The 11,734-nt window shown below is 39.5% G+C and overlaps 4 protein-coding genes and 2 long non-coding RNA genes across 7 annotated transcripts; 2 read left to right on the forward strand and 4 right to left on the reverse strand.

The window, feature by feature from the left end:
* Positions 1-2: 2 nt before the first annotated feature.
* LOC145705613 (aldehyde dehydrogenase, dimeric NADP-preferring-like) lies at positions 3-2,456 on the reverse strand. Of its 2 annotated transcripts, none has more exons than XM_081783100.1 (9): positions 2,308-2,456; positions 1,645-1,786; positions 1,271-1,543; positions 1,005-1,231; positions 811-965; positions 641-768; positions 387-599; positions 179-345; positions 3-133 (listed from the first exon to the last, which is right to left on the reverse strand). In XM_081783100.1, exons 2-9 carry the CDS (start codon positions 1,778-1,780, stop codon positions 17-19), a joined length of 1,416 nt encoding a protein of 471 aa, XP_081639226.1. In that variant the 5' UTR covers positions 1,781-1,786; positions 2,308-2,456; the 3' UTR covers positions 3-16. The 2 variants fall into 2 exon arrangements, with proteins under 2 accessions (XP_081639226.1, XP_081639225.1); XM_081783099.1 differs by lacking the exon at positions 2,308-2,456 and adding an exon at positions 1,894-2,008.
* A 1,153-nt stretch (positions 2,457-3,609) lies between these two features.
* LOC145705623 (pfs47 receptor-like) lies at positions 3,610-4,621 on the forward strand. The gene is made up of 4 exons (XM_081783111.1): positions 3,610-3,724; positions 3,770-3,975; positions 4,097-4,386; positions 4,426-4,621. Exons 1-4 carry the CDS (start codon positions 3,663-3,665, stop codon positions 4,528-4,530), a joined length of 663 nt encoding a protein of 220 aa, XP_081639237.1. The 5' UTR covers positions 3,610-3,662; the 3' UTR covers positions 4,531-4,621.
* Positions 4,622-4,637: 16 nt separating this feature from the next.
* LOC145701410 (uncharacterized) lies at positions 4,638-5,978 on the reverse strand. The gene is made up of 4 exons (XM_081778629.1): positions 5,706-5,978; positions 5,313-5,630; positions 5,035-5,268; positions 4,638-4,786 (listed from the first exon to the last, which is right to left on the reverse strand). Exons 2-4 carry the CDS (start codon positions 5,473-5,475, stop codon positions 4,638-4,640), a joined length of 546 nt encoding a protein of 181 aa, XP_081634755.1. The 5' UTR covers positions 5,476-5,630; positions 5,706-5,978.
* An 889-nt stretch (positions 5,979-6,867) lies between these two features.
* Positions 6,868-7,372, reverse strand: LOC145705630 (uncharacterized). The gene is made up of 2 exons (XR_014134615.1): positions 7,274-7,372; positions 6,868-7,130 (listed from the first exon to the last, which is right to left on the reverse strand). It is a non-coding gene; the product is annotated as an uncharacterized LOC145705630 (long non-coding RNA).
* Positions 7,373-8,443: 1,071 nt separating this feature from the next.
* LOC145705632 (uncharacterized) lies at positions 8,444-8,793 on the reverse strand. Its single transcript, XR_014134617.1, has 3 exons — positions 8,640-8,793; positions 8,555-8,593; positions 8,444-8,502 (listed from the first exon to the last, which is right to left on the reverse strand). It is a non-coding gene; the product is annotated as an uncharacterized LOC145705632 (long non-coding RNA).
* A 1,990-nt stretch (positions 8,794-10,783) lies between these two features.
* LOC145705626 (uncharacterized) lies at positions 10,784-11,502 on the forward strand. The gene is made up of 4 exons (XM_081783114.1): positions 10,784-10,939; positions 10,986-11,109; positions 11,156-11,314; positions 11,354-11,502. The coding sequence occupies exons 1-4, from the start codon at positions 10,841-10,843 to the stop codon at positions 11,485-11,487; spliced, it is 516 nt and encodes a 171-aa protein (XP_081639240.1). The 5' UTR covers positions 10,784-10,840; the 3' UTR covers positions 11,488-11,502.
* The last annotated feature ends 232 nt before the right edge of the window (positions 11,503-11,734 follow it).

Here is an 11,734-nt window from a genome sequence, read left to right on the forward strand (position 1 = left end):
GATCTTGGATAGATATTTATTGCTTGAGCAGCCATTCGAACTGAGAAGAATTTGCAGGATCATTAGAATAAGGCGCTGAGCGTCGCTTGAGCAGGAATTGAGGTGTTCCAACATCCATAACACTCTTGTAATGCTTAAAATGCTCAAGTAAGAGTAGAAAATTTCAAAAACCACCGACCGAGAAAGTATGGAACGAGGCTTTTCCGTGATAAGCGCCAATACCAGACTCTCCAACGCCGCCAAATGGAAGAGTTTCCGGAGAAATATGCATGATGGTGTCGTTGATGCACATGCCACCGGAGCTAACTTCGCTAACCCAGCGATTGATGATCTTCTTATCGTGAGCTACGCAAGAATCAAACCCCTCCTTTATAATAAAACTTTACCGAAGCAATAAGCAGCAAGAGGTTTTTCAAGGGAATGGACTTTAGAGAGGGCATCGTCAAAGTTATCAACAGTGACGATTGGTAGGATGGGGCCAAAGAGCTCTTCTTCCATCAAAATGTCGTCCATTGTGACATCGGTGACAACAGTCGGCTCGATGAAGCATGTCTTCTCGTCAAAATTTCCTCCGTGGACGACTTTTCCCTTCGTCTTTCCTAAAACAATAGTCAAAAATAGCAAATTGGATTGAAATTACCGAGGAGGCCAACAAGACGCTTGTAATGCCTCTCCGTCACCATCTTTCCGCTGTAGCAGTCCGAAATCTTCGGTCCTTCGGGATAAAACTCCGAAAAGATTTTCTTCAGTTCCGGCACCAATCGATCCCTAGAGCATTCTTGAGAAAGTTCTAGAAGAAAACCAACTCACCTGGTAGATTTGGTGCAGAGCAAATAGTTGGGAGCAATGCAAATTTGACCAGAATTGATGACCTTGCCAAAAAGAATTCTCTTCGCAGCGAGGTTCAGGTCGTAACCGTCATCGACCCAGCATGGGTTCTGTCCGCCAAGTTCCAGGACGCAAGGCTAAAATGAATAGATACGGAAAGTAGGGGACAAACATACAGTCAGATGCTCAGCAGCGGCTTTGTAAACAATCTTTCCAATTTTGGTTCCTCCTGTGAAGAAAATCAAGTCGTATCTCTCTTTCAGCATTTTGGTCGCACCCTCTGGGCCTTCAACAAAGACAGGGAATGCATCAGGGTCGAGGTATTTCGGGAGAACATCATAGATCATTTTCGATGAAGACTTCGCTACTTCTGATGGCTTTACTATCGCCGTACAACCAGCGCCTATAATGGTCTTCAACCAGTTTTCCCCCAAAACCTTACCGATAGCGCCGACAAGAGGATTCAAGCACAAGTCAAAAGGATAGTTCCATGCTCCCATGATCAATACAGTTCCCAGCGGTTCTGGATGTCTGTACAAACTGTTCGTCATGTTCATCATGCCTCCAGAAACCTTCTCGTCCTTCATCATGCTTTTGCCGTTTTTGAGCATGAAGTTGACTGCATTTTTCATGTTCATCCATTCGATAGTCAGCTCCAAATGCGGTCGACCAAGATCGGCTTTGATCGCGTCAAAAATTGCTTGTTTTTCATTGTCTGAAAATTCCCGATCATATGATAGTCGAAGTTATGAAATGAATCGTGATCTTTGACCAAGAAAATATTTGCTCTAAAGGTCACCCAGTTTTATTGCTTACCCAAAAACTTTAAAAACTGCTTCAGTTGCGTCTCCCTCCATTCCCAGCTCCGAGTAACACCGGACTTGAAGACATCCTTGGATTTGTTGATCCTGGCCAGTTTAGCAGCCCATTCAGCATCTGTACTTGCGGCCATGGCTCTCTGAATCACTCTTTTGCTCATTTATTCTGAAATGAAAATACAAGTTTGAACTTGGAAGACCCTCTCTAGAAATAAATAACAATTTAAGAGCTTTAACTTTTTATCACCTTTTCGGGGTCAAAGGGCGTTGCATGCTGTGCTCGTTGGGGAAAGGTTGATTTTTGACCCTTTTTACAAGATTTAAAACCCATTTTTTGAAGAATTCTATTTTGCTTTTCGAGGGTGAGGGGGGTTTTATCCATAATAGCTCTAGAAATACCCTCTCTTTTATTGAAAAATTCAAAAGCTAAGGGAAACTAGAGATGATTGGGATTTATTAAATTGATCTTATGAAGGCCCTCAGGGCGAAAAAAGGGCCTTAATTTTATCATAAAATATTGATGAAAAAAATGGATCTAATAAAATCTCTTTTCGGGTCAAAATTTAACCCGATATCTCTAGAAAAAATTGTCAAAATAAGTCACCCTCTCCCTAATTACTGTTTGTACATAAAATCGTAAAAAATAAATCACTGTACTTACGAAGTAGAAGTGTTTTTTTCTATCTCTGTGAGAGGCGTGTCCTCATCCGCACGCAATGTTAGCTATTTATTAACACACAAAAACGCAGAAACTGTGTAAATACGTTTCTCGCGTTAAAGTTTCTCTCTTTGGAAAACTGAAATTGAAAAAATAGGACCAATGGAGGGAAGCAGCGCGCTTTTTGACTTCTAAAGAATGAAAAAAAATCATCGAAGCAGCGAGTCTGTAAAGCCGTTAATGAGTTCTTCGGTCAAAAGAGGTGGACAAATAAGGTCAGCGGTTAATTTGACTTGGGCACGCAGGTCTTCTTCTTTGCCTGACTGTGGTTCTGTAAATATTAACAAGGGGTTGAAAAGGGAACAGGAGTGTTTAATGGTCTTTCTTCCTTGATTTCAAGGACTGGTTTCGGCAACCTGTGCAGAGAACCTGAGTCAGGGTCTAAAAATGCTGGAACGAAAAATCGCTGGTCTCTCAAACCCTGACTCAGGATTCCTGCGCAGATTTTCGAGCCGAATAAAAACCCGAAAATGTCGCAATGGCCAAATTGCTTATTTAACCTATAGTTAGCATATGCCACTTTTTTTGGCTTTTGTCAACGCAAGCGTAATTCGGCGAAACGGAAAGACTGTATCCAGCTTGTTCAAACACGCGAAATGTGTTAAACAAATGTAAAAATTCTTTACTATTTCGAGAAGCGATAGAAAAAAAAGCAACAATATCGAGTCCATTTGATCCAATTTTCATGCAATATACTTGGAATATCAGTACTGGAGATATCCTTATTGGACTGTTTGGCTTTTTATTCAGCGTTTTCTGTGGGTTGTTTGTGGCGACGGCGATTATTTTCCAGTGCAAATGCTCGATGATCGTGAATTTCTGGGCAGTGACACTCGGATTTTCCCCGGTTTATAAGAAGAATGAGTTTGCTCCCTTAGTTCCAGCTTCGCCTGCGACAACTAGGACCAGTTCGGTAAGTATTTTAAAAACCATAGCCTACACCTCAATTCACTATATTTTCCAGTATCGATATTCAAATCAAATCGAAGAAACTCGATTCATTCAAGACGCCGAAGAAATTTCCTGATTGCAAAAACCACTGCTCCAAGTTCATTTTTATCCATGTGAAGTTATTTTCGGTCTGCTTCCTTAGATTGACGCAAATCAGATCATCAGTAATAAAACAATCAGCTGAATGCTCACAATTAAGTTCTATGATTACATAACTATGACGAAAGCAGGGCGTGGTCTTAGTTTTTCATCATTATTTTCAAGTTTTGGAGGCACTTTGAAATATATAGATTTTAATTTAAAAAGAGAAAAAATAATTAAAAAAGGCGAGAAATTGAAAAAATTCAATGTGCGTTGCATATTCGCATTCTAGAGCCGAAGAAAACGCTGCAAGATGGGAGCGCATAATGTAAGTTCTTGACTTAAATTTGAGCTTTTGAGAAATTCTGTTTAGCGATCGGAAAATTCCAGATAACGCGATTCCCGTCGGGCGCGATTCGCAGAATCGAGTACTCTACGCTGGCAGATGCTTAGTTCGGCAAAATCGGTACCGATTTGTCCCGGGATATGTCTGCAAAGAAGAACCTTGGGTTCTAGCTGCCTACGGGACAAGAGCAAGGACGGGGACTCAAGATGAAGTTTTGGTTTCAGATAAAATCGGTACTTTCTTTTTTTGTCGAGCTTAATAATGAAGAAATGATTAAATTATTAGATAAGTATATTTAGATAAACACAACCATTGTAAAATGCATTTATGGTCTTCTATTATTTTTTCTTCTAGAATCCATCTACTGGGAGTCTTCAATAACCCCTCGATTCCCCGTCGTTGGCGGTTCCGACGAAGACGACAAATACCTCATTGGCAGAACTCGCTCAACTTTTGGCAGAACATGGCGCGGCAGACGTCTTTCCATTACAAATCTTCCTGATGAATTCTGCCTCCCTGGGAAGGTTCATCCTTCACATGCAGTTCTCTACGCGCCGTTTGGAGACAAAGAGTACATTTTCAAGGATTTTGAGACGATGGCGATCAAGGCAAGTCCGAGGAGTTTGTTCGAGATCGCGGCATTAGTAAGTGACAGTAGTTTTATTCAGTAGAGTCAATTCTAGACTTTGAAAATCAACCTCGACGACGACAAACTCATCTCTCTCGCGGATAAACAAATCCTATCAAAACCCGTGCTCGCTGAAGTCCTCTCCGTATCACCTCACTAACTGTTCCTTTTTTACTGTATCTAATAACTGAATGCCTGTATCTTGTAACTGATTGATTGACTGTTTTTATGATGAATGTTTGAATAAAGTAACAACACATGTCCTTTTTACACAGTCGTCGGAAGTTTTATTTTGAGAATAAGTTTGTCACCAATTCTAGATCTGTAGACGGATCCAGGGGTGAGGAGGGGTTGTTTGTTCTTTTCGGCGGGGGTTCGGGGGCCTTTGATGGTTTGAACTGGGATCGGAAGCGGCTCTTGAAGGAAAAATAAGTAAGAGTTGATCTTACAATTGTTTCATTCTTGCGAATTATTCATTATTAATATCTTGGAATTAAATGTTTATAAGTGATGATCAGTGTCCACAAAGACATTCTTACAATAAAATAAGTGGATCTCTTTTCACGTCACTTGAAAATCTATAAAAATTCAAAAATAAGCGAATTTATGGTTTTCGAAAAACAACTGCCGTAGCCGCGTTTCTACTTCGTTTGTTTTAATCTACCTTCGCAAACTTCAGTTGCTTTATGATTGACAGTCTTCTCCACTATTTCTTGATCAAAAATTTTCGAATTTTCTAGCGCCAGAGGATTTCTTTTCCGCCTCCTTGAATTCGGCTTGAGTTGTCGTTTCGAAGCAATAAGAAGTTCCATGATCCGATCTTCAATCGAAATCTGCCCCCTTTTCAGGCTCTCTTCATATTCCTCAAAATGGCTTTCATTCACAGACCGCGATCGAGCTAAAACAGTCTCTGAACGAGAGGAAAGGAGATTTAGGACTTACGGAGGGTGGTGAGGAGCCTCGGGTGTTTGACAAGTTGACGCGGTCCGGGAGCATTTGTCGTCCTAGCTCGACTTGTTTCCTTTTGAAACGAATTTCGAACTGCGAATTCCGGTGTTTTTGACAAACGATATGGGCTTCTTTTTGCGCTTTCTTGCACTGTCATGGTTTTTCTTTCCTTTGAAAAAGCTACTCAGAGAATTTTTCTCTCAAATTGCGAGCTCTAGAATTGTCCGTAGCTCTTTCCTTTCGATTCTTCGCGTTGAAAAGCGATGCTCTTGGATCAAAAGGAACTCTGACTGGCTCCAAACTCCCCAATGCCTTGAAAAAAATGTCGACAATAGGAAAAACTGTACCACAATTGTTTACAGTAAAGTTTGACACACACACACACACCTTTTGAAGATGCGATGAATGACTCTGGTTCATTTTGGTGCCTTTCAATCGAGCTGATTTCCTTCCTTTTCGGTCAAAAAATGAATTGAAATGAGCTCTACCTTCCTTCGATCTCTTGGGCGAATTCGACGAACGAAAACGTCTTGAACATAGTCTTCAAGTCCAAATTATCAACACTTGAGCAAATTTGAAAATCAGTCCAGATCGAGAGAATCAGTCGGCTCAGATTGACGCTACAAAAGCGGTCGATTTCCTGCGCTCGATTTTCTCTAAAATTCCATTTCGAATTTCAAGTTGAAAACATAAAGTGGCAGTCTGGCAACTGGCATACTTCACGTCTGTCAGAGTCAGGGAAGGGAATCAGTAACAAGCGGCAAATACAAAAGTAGACGGATCAATAGGAGCTTCTTGTTTACTGATAAACAACAGTTTTTCATGAGAGTTTTACCCAAACAAAAATGCGAAAAAATTGAAAAATTATTTTAAAATATTAATTTTTCCATCATGCACTAATGTGACTAGCAGAACCTCAAATTGAAGTGATTATTAAATAGAATCATAGTGAATATCAATAAAAAAATAACGTCCAAAAAGCAGGAACCCAAATAATGGTTTTTGGCTTCATAAAAATCTCTATTCAAATTTGAAGGGAAAAAAGTTGATACAGCTTTAGTTTGAAATCAGCTCAAAACTCAAGTAGAAAACAGGAAGTAACGCGTGCACCGTTTGATCACCCTATCAGCAGGGTAAATATTTTCAGAAAGTTTTGATAGATCTGACACTTACTGAAGTCCCAAAACAAACTGTCAGGAGAAACGAAGTCTTGCCTTCAAAGTAAAGTTTGTTTTTTGAAGAAATCTCTTTTACAGTATCATATCTACTGTCTCCTTTTTTAATGAAGATTAACAGTATAAAAAAATCTCTTTGTAAAATTGAAAAACTCAAAAAGACCGCAAGAAAAAAGCGTCAATTTAATAAGAACCAGATCAAACAGTAAATAGTAGCTATGCCATAAATTACTGTAAGTTCAGCTGCGCTGCCAAGATTGAACTAATTATCTATGTGTCCAAAGTGTCAACGCGATTCGATAGAACTCATTCGTATTTGTATTGAAGCAGAAAGACTGTATAAAATGCAGAATAAAGCAAGTCAGTTCTTGAGTATAAAGTTTATTACATTAAAAAAAAACTTGTTTTGCCGAGAGTGTGGTGTTGTTATCTTAGAATTGGGAAAGTGGGGTGGAAAAAATATTGCACAGGCGGTGATTATTCTTGTTGAGGGAAGAGATTTCCTAAGCTGAGATCAGCCATGTTGGTGAAACCACTTCGTTTATATTCGACAAATGAATCTTGCGGCATGGCGGCGTATCCAACTGAGCCCATATTTCGCTTCATGATTTGGTGTTCCAGGGAGCTGGCGTATCGACTAAAATTTTGATGATTTTTCGAAGAAAAAAAAAATTTTTTGAAAAAAAATTTTCGGCTCCCTTGATTGAGAGTTCGAATCCCGATAAAAACAATTTTTTTTCAAAAAAAAAAAATATTTTGTAGTGAACTATTTTCAATTACCCGAAAGCCATTGAGATAATCGTGAAGAGAACAACCGGAGACATCATCTTTAAATATCTGTTTTTTTAAATTAAAAACTCTATTTTTGTACAATCTTTTGCGTGCTTGCAAAGTGTATGGCGAAACGTATATTCCAATCGGTTTTTATAGCGCTCTGAAGTGGCGCGCACACGCTCGAGCAGGGATTAATAACCAATGTTTTGTGCTCAGAGGCACAATAATTGCCAATTTTCCTTCTGAAAATGCTTTCCATGCTTTCAAGGCCAGGAATTCATTCAGAAAATACCAAATAGGACCTTCGATGATAAAAATTGACTTAAATCCAGCAAGAAATAAACATATCGTATCTAAGATACGGTATTTATTCTAGAAGTCTTTGAAAATAGCCATCAAAATTAGGGATAGGCCCCCTATCTTAGCGGTAGTACGGCATTTCGCAAGCTCCTTTTTTCGACTTAAAATTATCCTTTTGAATAATCGAAAATTAAACACGTGGTCATTCTCAAAAAACAGTACCACTAACCACTTTTAGAACACTCGTGTCCTACTGTAGTTCGAATTATGCAGCACTTTCGATGTCTTTTCGAGAAGTACCGCAATCCACTTACGTGTGTGTCTTCGCCCCGTCGAGTTTTCTTTTTAACAATTCATTTTTCAATATTTGTTTAATTTGCTTACGCGCGCAATTTTTAACATTTAACAATATTCCATATTGACAGGATTATCAGTTCGCAACTGTATCATCCTTCCTCGCTACCAGCCTCATTCAATTACAGTAATAAGGGTGAAGCGAGGTCTATAGAGGACATTACTGTATTGTCTATCAGCCTGTATTCCAGATTTATTCAATACAGTAACAGTCTTATCTTCAAAAGATCGGTACGGGAAAACATACAGTTGTCGCCGCCATAAGAGCATTAGGATCGTACCCAGTTAGACGGTATTCTGATGTTTCGCCATTTTCGAACAGGAGGGCTTAAAATTAATGACAAGGAATGACACTGTCAGAATTGGCAATAGATAATTACCCTTTGACTCTGGCCGCGCGTCATAGTCGCCAAGAATCAGCGTTTTTTTGTTCAAGGTTGCTACTGTTTTCAGCTCAAATCTTAGACAGTATTGTCAGATTTTGTCCAAAATCAATCTTTCATCAAATTCCTTGAACTGTTCCTGAGTGCATTCGCCTGCCATTAGGAAGGGCTCCAACGACTTGATGATGCCCCTCAGTTCTGAGAAAACAAGTTATGGACAAGTCAATGAATTTTTAATTCAATCGCTTACCCATAAATGAAAACTTCTTCCCTGCCAAAATCGGAGTATCTAAATTTTAAAACAATCTTGTTTGTTGTTTTTGAGATGGATAAACCTGGAATGATTAAAACCGCCAGCAATATAAATCTGTTCATTTTGGAAGAAAGCAGCGGATTCTGTCAGGATAATTGGAAGGGGCTTTTCAAAGGAAAAGGTTGAGCCGGACTCCAGGTCGGATAAGGCGATTGATTCGACTAATCTATGAAAGATTTAAGGATAGCCCGAACAAAGATGAACAGAGATCCTTTCTTCTTAAATCGTTCCTTGTGTAGCCCATCTGAACTTGGCCACCGAAAATAAACCACTGTCAGAAAATTGATGAATCTTTTATGATTGAGCTGGAGATCAGCCACTGTGCTGTACCAAGCTTGCTTTCCTGCTTGTTACAAGTAATAAAGAACATGTCAGATGAGCAAGGGGGTTGCACTTGACACATGTTTTCTGAAACGCAATTTATTGTACTGTCGCTGAGACACAGAAACATACAGGTTTCAGGTGGAAAATGAATGAAAAAGAGTGAAAAAGAAAAGTTAGGGTTAGGGTTAGGATAAGGTGACAGGGGCTAACCCTAGCCCTAATCCAAACCTTTCAATGTTGCCTTTGGGGCCTAATTCTAACCCTTATCCGGGAGTGTAGCCCCCTCAGTATGAGGCACTTATGGATTAGTGCCAGGGATCTTAAACTGATTCATAACTATTCCTTTGATCCAGAAACGACAGAAGCTCCAGATCTTCTTCCTTTCCTCAAAGTAGTCAGAATTGGCCGGGAAGCAAAAGTATCCAAGTCAAATTTCTCACAAGAACTCAGCACTTTCGAGTTATGCTGACCTCCACAGGAAAAGATAGAACGCCCATAATTAATAGACACGTGACCTTCGCGTGCATCGACAAGTTCACCGCAAGTTGACCACTCATAATTCGTTCCAAGACAGAAGATGTCTGTCCGGGTTTGTCCGACCGACCGACCGCCTGAAGATACAGTTACTGTGATGAGGGTAAACAGTACCTAGAACAAATGCAACTTTTCCACCACTTCCATCTGCCGCAACGATCGTATGGCTTTAATTTGTGGTCGATTCTAAAAGCTCAATTCTGAAAATGAGACGATTTTCTAAAGGTGTCCTCGCGGTTCAGCCAAAGAAACCACAGGCTCTTTGTATCTCTTTGGAAGCAAAGTAGCCTCGACCCTTTCCCAGCACGCGCCTCAGGCAAGTCGCCGCCCTTCTTGACCACACTTGAATGAATTGTTTAGTATGCTGGCTATTTGTACACTTACTGTGAGTTCCGGGCAAAGTCGACTATCTGAAAAATTCACAAATAAGCACCTAAAATAGTAAATTACCTGAGTTGCGTTTGAATAATGCCCTGCTTCTCGCCCTCCTAAAAAAAGGGATGAAAATTCGAGATCAAGTTGAATATCGAAACTGATGAACTTCAATCCTTGCCTGTAGCGACTGCATAACAGTTCTCTGCTTGAATTTTGATGAATAAAATTGACAAAAGAAACATTTTAGCACATTTATTTCAAGAACAAGAATTTGCAGTTGGAAATCATCTGGTAGATTCTCATGAGTAATTATCGATGAAACTACTAACGCAATCTATATTGCAATGCGTCGTTCAGGATAACAGGATTTCATTTTAAAATTGTATTCTTTTATAATCTTAGGAATAAGGAATTATAAAATTAGGGAAAGGGGAAACACTCATACAGTCATTCATTGCATCCTTCTGTTTTTGAGCTGGTCATTGAGGACTCCTCAATGAGGAGAGAGCATATTTGCACTTCCATTATCCAAAAAATGAGCAATCCGTTGTTTGCGCTAAAAATGGACACCTTGAACTAACACACGCATAGATATCCAAGAGAACTTTTATTTTTATATTTTTAGGAGAATCAAAATTTTTTTACTGAAGAGAAATTCCGAGCCAGAGTTCAGTATATTCCATGTTCCAGTAGCTTCTGTTTCATTTCATAAATATTTTTCTTCTCTTTCGAAAAAGCTCATTTTCGCGAAATTGTCAACATTTGTCACCGTGAATTAAAACCTCATTTTTACGCTCCCGGTCGACCCAATCACCCATCTCCAAGTTGACGAGATGGATTTTTTACGACAATGAGCGATTTCGTCATAATTTGCGCTTGCTTTGTCTTCCTACCACTGTTAAACTCTGTGCACCGCTTTTTTCCTACGAATTTCTATCAACTTTTGACCACCCTTTCCTTTTGTTTCAGAGCGAGAGAAATTCGAAGATTATGAGAAATTTGGCCGCCTGTCTGTGTTTTTTGAAACTCGTTGCAGGAGAATGCGATTATTCGAAAGAAGTGACTTTGACAGCGACAGGAGAAGATGACGTAAATATATCATGAATCGTGTCTCAAGATCGTATCCTTTTTTTAGCTAAAAGAACAATGCAAAGATCCTACTTTGTGGGCCGAATTGTCGGATTTGCTCCAAGGAAACTTCGAACATGTCCACACCAAAGTTCTGGTAAACGGGTGTTTGTGCATAACAACCGCAAGTAGTGAGTCCGTCGTTCTCTTGTCATTATTTTATTTAAATCGCGTTAGATTCGACAAACACAATTACAGAGGAAGTTGATTGTGTGGCCGCCTGTGTGAGCCAAACTGATCGCGCTGCCAATACGATGTGGGCCGTTTCCTTCATGTTCATCAACATCGTCCTTGCCATTTCCGTTGGGATCATTTTCATGGCTCAGTCTACTCCAGGTTAGTCACTCTTACCGTTCTCTCGTTATGATTTTCTAGCAACAACGCCTCCATATAACAAGTTTGTCTTTGGGATTTTGGTCTTTACAGTCATCTGCACGATTATTTCATTTATTGGAATGTCGAAAGTAGACCCAGGAGGAAAGGTTTCAGAGAGCCCTCAAGTAGATTAGAGTCAAATCATTTGGAATCATTATTTCGATTTCTTAGCTAGAACTTAACCCAGTTAATTAATCAGCTTTCTTGTCATATTTTGTGGCTCTTAGTCTTCTTGAAATAATCTAGCTTTGAGTCAACTCGAAAATAGACGGCTTTTTGTTAACTATATTGAAATAAAATGCTGCTAAATCAAGATTTTACGACAGATCTTTCGGCTCTCATAGATAATCCCAGAGCAAAAATCCGACTCCCTGAAACCTG

The sequence above is a fragment of the Oikopleura dioica genome, chromosome PAR (genome assembly GCF_907165135.1).
Source record: "Oikopleura dioica chromosome PAR, OKI2018_I68_1.0, whole genome shotgun sequence".
Taxonomy (NCBI): Eukaryota; Metazoa; Chordata; class Appendicularia; order Copelata; family Oikopleuridae; genus Oikopleura; species Oikopleura dioica.

Coding starts and splice junctions, on each gene's coding strand:
- LOC145705623 (XM_081783111.1), top strand. CDS start 3,663: ATGTGCGTTGCATATTCGCATTCTAGAGCCGAAGAAAACGCTGCAAGA. Junction 3,725..3,769: donor GCAAGATGGGAGCGCATAAT/GTAAGTTCTTGA, acceptor AATTCTGTTTAG/CGATCGGAAAATTCCAGATA. Junction 4,387..4,425: donor TGTTCGAGATCGCGGCATTA/GTAAGTGACAGT, acceptor AGTCAATTCTAG/ACTTTGAAAATCAACCTCGA.
- LOC145701410 (XM_081778629.1), bottom strand. CDS start 5,475: ATGACAGTGCAAGAAAGCGCAAAAAGAAGCCCATATCGTTTGTCAAAA. Junction 5,269..5,312: donor GAGGCTCCTCACCACCCTCC/GTAAGTCCTAAA, acceptor AGACTGTTTTAG/CTCGATCGCGGTCTGTGAAT. Junction 4,787..5,034: donor AGCAACTGAAGTTTGCGAAG/GTAGATTAAAAC, acceptor TTTTCCTTCAAG/AGCCGCTTCCGATCCCAGTT.
- LOC145705626 (XM_081783114.1), top strand. CDS start 10,841: ATGAGAAATTTGGCCGCCTGTCTGTGTTTTTTGAAACTCGTTGCAGGA. Junction 10,940..10,985: donor CAGCGACAGGAGAAGATGAC/GTAAATATATCA, acceptor TCCTTTTTTTAG/CTAAAAGAACAATGCAAAGA. Junction 11,315..11,353: donor CATGGCTCAGTCTACTCCAG/GTTAGTCACTCT, acceptor ATGATTTTCTAG/CAACAACGCCTCCATATAAC.
- LOC145705613 (XM_081783099.1), bottom strand. CDS start 1,977: ATGGGTTTTAAATCTTGTAAAAAGGGTCAAAAATCAACCTTTCCCCAA. Junction 1,787..1,893: donor CGCCCTTTGACCCCGAAAAG/GTGATAAAAAGT, acceptor AGAGTGATTCAG/AGAGCCATGGCCGCAAGTAC. Junction 1,232..1,270: donor TCCTCTTGTCGGCGCTATCG/GTAAGGTTTTGG, acceptor AGACCATTATAG/GCGCTGGTTGTACGGCGATA.